This window comes from Poecilia reticulata, chromosome 7 (assembly GCF_904066995.2).
Source record: "Poecilia reticulata chromosome 7, P_reticulata-male-v2, whole genome shotgun sequence".
NCBI lineage: Eukaryota > Metazoa > Chordata > Actinopteri > Cyprinodontiformes > Poeciliidae > Poecilia > Poecilia reticulata.
The window spans coordinates 14,694,657-14,701,156 of record NC_088836.1 but is presented as its reverse complement, the minus strand read 5'-3'; the positions used below and the strand labels follow the sequence as shown (position 1 = coordinate 14,701,156).

At 37.2% G+C, this 6,500-nt stretch overlaps 1 protein-coding gene across 1 annotated transcript; it reads right to left on the bottom strand.

Annotated features, from left to right (window-relative positions):
* Nucleotides 1–49: 49 nt before the first annotated feature.
* On the bottom strand, nt 50–6,419 carry atp5pb (ATP synthase peripheral stalk-membrane subunit b). Its single transcript, XM_008413312.3, has 7 exons — nt 6,265–6,419; nt 5,621–5,657; nt 4,872–5,017; nt 4,304–4,467; nt 3,246–3,371; nt 1,563–1,742; nt 50–304 (listed from the first exon to the last, which is right to left on the bottom strand). The coding sequence occupies exons 1-7, from the start codon at nt 6,290–6,292 to the stop codon at nt 227–229; spliced, it is 759 nt and encodes a 252-aa protein (XP_008411534.1). The 5' UTR covers nt 6,293–6,419; the 3' UTR covers nt 50–226.
* Nucleotides 6,420–6,500: the final 81 nt, after the last annotated feature.

Sequence of the window (6,500 nt, the reverse complement as noted above, 5' to 3'; positions counted from 1 at the left end):
AATAAATGTTTGATCACAATATTGGACAGAACAAAAACCGAGCACACAGTTTAGGTTGAATAAGAGAACCATTTATTTTACCGTCTGTTGACGTGTAAATACTGTACACACCCATAATGTTGACATAGACAACTGTTGAAGAGAAATAGTTCACTTTGTAAAATAAACATAACGCCTCGTCTAGAAGCTTTGAGCCGAAGGTCTGATTAGTCTTCATCAGGGAGGATTACGCCGCGGCTTTGGCCTGGGTGGCCTTAGCCAGCACCTTGAGATCTGCAATGCACTTGGCAATGCTCTCCTTCTCCTGGAAAAGGAAGAAAATAAAAGATGAGGATTCGAAATATAAAAAAAACTTTCCCCAGGCAACCTTCCCAAACAAACACACTGCTGCAGTCTTTTCCTCATTGTCCTGTAATAAACTTTAACATGCAGACCTTGAGATATACCAGGGTTTTATAAACAACCAGGTTCCTAAAAATCTTCCTTTTTTAAGTTATTTTCCAGACTTCATGATTTCTTATTCAGCAGTTTGTACAACATTCAGGACACTTGAGAAGAACATTTACCTTGTTGCGTTTAATGATCTGCATGTTCAACAAACCGTAACAAAATGCTGAAGCTGGTTGTCTATTCTCAAAACAAAAGTTTCCTGGACTAAATGCAGATTAAGTGAGGAAAAGTTTGTATTTGGTTAACCCTTAGATTATAAAAACTAAAGAAAACTCAATCTTTTCACTGTTTTCAGATATTAAATTTCATATCTCTGTATTTTTATGAAATACTTTGGGGTCAACAATGTAAATATCCTGGGTTGACTTCCTGGTAAATAACTAAAACAAAGAATCAAGTGATTTTATCAAAAGATTTTAGTTGTTATGCAGAAAGTTTAAGATTAATAGAACATAATCTGAATATGATAACCCACTTTACTGTTGTGAAATCACATTTTTATCAATTAGTTGATAAAATGAGGAATAAAATGTGGGAAACTTTAACATTTTGAAATAAAAATATCTCACCTAAAGTTCAAAATCCTTTAAAAACGACAATGAAACATCGTCTAATTGATCATCCTGTCAATGATGGTGTTTTTCCCTCGCCATCGTTTAAAGACAGACCTCTGCAAAACTTGTCAATCTGGTCATTCTTAAATATCTCACACAAATTAATCATTGCTTAAATGATCAGAAAAACATTTGTGCCTTACTCTCTGATTTCCTATTGAGGCAGCTACATAAATAGTGTAAAATGTGTTTTTGATAACAAATAACCAAATAAAATCGACATGAACAATTTGTAGCATTTCAAAAAATCATGTAAATATTTACTCAAAACAAATTTTAAAAAAAGAATGCAGCTGATTATGTTTTAATCCCATTATCTTGTAACAAAGTCAATACTTTAAATAAATGACACAAGAACAGCTCAGCCATAAAGAGGCACTTATCTTTATTGCTCTAAATAATTTTCCGGCCATAAGTGGGGCCTCTCTGCACAACCGCAAAGCTCCAAGATCTCATTAAGCTTCGGCTTTTCCATTTAAAAAAAAGGGAAGGACTGACCTGCTGAGGAGTGATGCTGCCGATGACGTTCTTCTCCACCCAGTTGATCATATGTTCCTGCTGCAGGCGGCGGTTCAGGTGCTGAAGGGCAATCTGATAGTCCAGGCGCCTCTTTACCTCGTTGGTCACCATGTGTTGCCTCTCCCTGTAGTTGGTCTCCAACAGCATGGCCACGTTGTTCTGAAGCAGAAGAGCAACGAAAGGCCAATATGTTGGGTCAGAACTTGGACATAATTCTGGATAACATCTATATGTAAGAAATTACCTCACCATCTAGATGCAGCTTATGAATTGTTCATTTAATACACATACACATGCTTTAATTCAGAGCTCCATTAATTTCTTTGGTCAGGCACATTAAAAATGTTGCTGCAGTACTTATTTGTAACCAGAAGAGGTCAGTAAAATCTCCTTTTAATTCCTACAGCTCACATTAAATACTATGAGGAAACATTTTATTCAAAATTAAATAAACACCATTATCAATTAATAGTACATGTCCCAATGAAATAAGATCATAATCATAATAACTATTCCAAAAAAATAGATACTTCTAATGGGGAGCTTATTTTGTCTCAAGGTTTTAGTTATGTCCAGACTTTATTTTTTTTATATACTTATTTCAGGATTACTTAATGCATTTCATAATGGTGTTTTATTCTGTGACATTTATTTTTTCAGCTACTTTACATTTTGTTTAGTTGGCAGTATGGAGGACACTGGAGAGCTGCAGGATTATTTGCTTTTCTCCCTGGGAGAATTTGTTTCCCCTGCGCTGCAGGCCTCGGTTTCCCTTGTAAGCAGAGGATGTCTGCTGTTCATGTGCTTTTTATTTTAAAAAGTACACAACTCCTGAGGTCGCCATCGCTCCGACTGGGTTGATTTGAGCGAGTTAAGAAGAACATTTGACTAAACGGAGATGAGTTCTCCTGACAAAAAGTTAGCCCATCTCTTTCATTGGCCTGTTACATCAGTTCAAGCTCTAACATCTCACGCAGACGAGCCCCACAACGAAAATTGGGCCTCCTCATTTAAATAAAGCACCTTTATTTAAAACAATGAAATATATAAATCTTGAATAAATAACAGAGTGACAAAATAAACACCCTATTAAAAAGTTGCTTTTATTTGAGATTTTTTTTGTTTTGTTTGTTTCATGGAGACATTTATTGATGTATTAATTATTTAACAATATTTACGTATTTAATTTGTAATTAATTCCCATAAAATACAAGTGTGACAGTAGCTGCTCTTCCATTAACCATAAAACTTGGCAAATTAGATTTACAAAAACAAATCTGCTGAATGAAAACAGCAATTTGACAAAAAAAGAAAAAACGTTTTTGATAAAAAGTTTTTTGCGCTTGGTGGTTTTTCAGCCATATCAAAATATGTACATTTCACAAAACTGCAATGAAAGCATTTTTCCTGAATCACGTAAGTCATGTGATCACCAGCCAGACGTTACTACTGCTGGAAAAAAAAAAGCAAAGAAGACAGGAAGTGGTCTTCTTTTAGGAGGAAGATGACGTGGTATGTTTTTTTTTAACGACTTATTGAGTAAACAAACATATTCACATTATTTAATGGAAATGCCACAATTTGGAAACTGTGTTTTTTCAACTTTAGTGGAAGAGGGACAACCTTTTGCTCACATTTCCAATGGAAACCACAGGTGCTTACCCGCTTGGCGTCGAACAGCATCCCCCGTCCCTCAACTCTCCACTGTTCCTTCTTCTCATTCTCAATCGCCTCAGTCAGGAAGGATATGTGGGCGTCCTTCGCCGCCTGGGCCTTGGCCACTTTTTCCTGAGAAGAAAGATCAGAGAAATGATTTTCAAGCTTGACTGAGAAGAACATTAAGAACATTGTGAACCGATAGCAGTTTTCTGATTACTGATCTTTTAAAATAGCCTAGCTTACCAATTCCGATTTTGGCCGGTACCATTTTTTGTCTGAAATGTTGCTCAATATATCTAGAAAGCTGCTGAACTGGCAACAATGGCGTGACTATTGTTAACTGTAAATGTGCAGACATGACCTGGTCGGCTGGTTTGCCAGTCAAACTTCTCTCACAAGAGAAAAGAAAAGCACAGTGGTTGATTTTTAGACCTATGCAAAGGTTGATAATATCGGTGGATAAGATCGCCTTCTTTATTCTTCCAAAAACGTCTGGTTTTAATCCGTTCTGCTCCACCGTCTGAGTCAAATGTGGAAACTAAATGCAGTGAAACGAAACCCTACAGGCTGACTGGATATCTGACAAGCAAAGAATGACTTAATCAACCTTAAAACAATTCTTTGCAATGCTGACATCATGCACACCAACATTGCACCATTTTTCAGCCTTGATTTAAATTGTTTATTTTGAGCTCTTAAATCAGACATGTCCAAAGGAGAAGTGTCCAAGTCAACTATTTCAATCCTCCTCTATGATGTAAAGAAAAAATGTAAAGACATATTGACCAATCTGTTCTGGTTTTCTCTGAATCTTTTCCAAAACTGTAGAGATTGTTGTGTCAAGTCTCTAGCTTTACTGAACAACCAGACATATTAAATGGAGAAAAAAATATATATAGACCAGGTTGGATGGAGCATAAACTCTCTGAAACAACAAGGGCACCAAACCCTCTCGACTGTAACTTATTACATTACTGTAAATACAACCCGACATCAGTTTGCATCAATATTACAAACACATACGGAATTACTTATTTGCAAAAAGTCAAATATGTAGGTACCTCATTTATACTGTCAATAAAAGCTGCAACAGTTGCACCATATTTCTTGACACCATAGATGATGATTGAGCCAACGCAGATGGCGTATATGGTCTCATGGTTGATGACGTAGAGTTCTTTGGAAAGCAAGTAGACGATAAGCCCAGTGCCTAGCATGTATGGTCCTGGAGAAAGACAAAAATATGTTTAACATAACTTAGAAGAACATCTAGAACAGGGGTCACCAACTCCAGTCCTCGAGGGCTACCGTCCTGCAACTTTTAGAAGCGTCTCTGCTCAAACACACCTGGACCAAATAAACTGCTCATTTCCAGCCTATTGCAGAGAGGGATGAATGCTGGTGAGCCTGCAGGAGTCTCCACATTTTGGAGCAGAGGTGAATCTAAAAGTTGCAGGATGGTAGCCCTTGAGGACTGGAGTTGGTGACCCCTGATCTAGAAGAACATCCAAGCTGCAGTTTTTGTGAAACAGTTTAGAAATTACTTTTTCTTCTTCACTGTAGGATTTTACAAGAAAAGGCGATGAAGTGACTTTAGGAAAGTTTAGATGGCGCAGCAACATCACTCACCTGTGACTCCAGTTTTTGGATACAGGAACTCGAAAAGCTCCTCTGGGATGAGGCCATGGCGGACTTTGCCTCCGTGCTCTGGCAAAGGAGGTAAGGGGGCCAATCTCTGGGAGGATGTTTGGAGGGAGCGAGACGCCTGAACCAGACTGAAAAAGACAAAAAAGATCAGTAACTTTAACAGATATTGCCTGCTTCATACTTCTTGCAGCTACTGTATAACCTGCTTGTAACAGATCATCAGGTTATAAGATCCAAAAACGTCTGTATTTTATTTTGTATGGCCGACAATTATCAACAATTTAACGGCAGTTTCAGCATCCAACAGTGGAGATGCGACATTAGGTTGTTGCACATCAAAATTCCCACTAAAAAGTCATTTTATAATAACCAATAAAACAAAAGTGAGACAAGAGAGCACAAATTAGAAACTGGAAGAAAAGGTGTTGTTGACAGAACTCCAAGATTCAGATACTGAGATCAAACCGAAGCTCATTTGTGAGAGCAACTTGACCACAAGATACATAGTAACACACCATCAAATGAATTCATTTAGTCAAGAACGCTCCAGGAAACACGAGGTGAAATTTCTTCAGACTTACTTTGAAAAATTCATAGTTAGAATGAAGTCTGTTTGATTGTAATAACTAGTATTTTTTTAATCACCATATACATTCAAATCCAAATCTCAAACTGTTTCTAGGATAATTGTTGAGGCAACACATAAAAGGTAAGTATTAAAAGATACAAACCCAGCTCCAATGAGGCCGCTGCTTTTCAGAGAGTTTGCTGCAAACAGAGGGAAAAGGCGATTTAGAGCAAAATCAGAACAAATGCCAACAATGGTTTTACCCAAACAGAGACAATGCCGGTGTAAAATGTCATTAAATGGCAAGATCACACGAAGAGAAGCCACTTGTAGGTTTTTTTGCACAACATACAACAGTGCAAGAAAAATATCTGATGAACTTCATATGAAAAGGTTGTGAACAAATAGAAATAAGCTTTAAAAGAAGTTTTAAAGTCTGGAATGCTTAAACTAGAGAAGTTAATAACATGACATTAGCAGACGTGCAGTTACCGTTAGCTAATGTAGCTTCAGATTATTACACTATAAGGAAATTAATGTGGATTTTTAAAATAAGTATGCCGTCTACATTTACATTTTAGAGAAATTAAAACAATAAAGCATTCAATGAATTATCAGCAATAACTTCAAATGCACAAATATTATCTTCAACATTAGCATGTTAGCATCGGCCTATCTCATTCAGTGCGCGGCCTACAGTTTACCCTTCACATACAGTCATTCAAAATGTAATTTCTCTAACTGGAGAGTATCCAAAACAGATAACAATTCATGGACGTGACATGACAAAAGTTGCTCATCACAAACCTGAGAGAAAAACGAGTCTGGACAACATGTTTGAAGAGTGAAGTCCCAATTTGTACTTCACCGGGTTTCGGCCTCTCCGTGCCCTTCTGCAAAGCCACAAGGATGACAGAGACTCGGGAAACAACGCGAGACTACAGAGACAGCCTTGTTTATTTTTTCTAAAGGCACCAAACTCAGAAACCACCAGATGGCGGTATTCTCAAAGACACACTTTCAAGACTTTTTTTTTTTGAGAA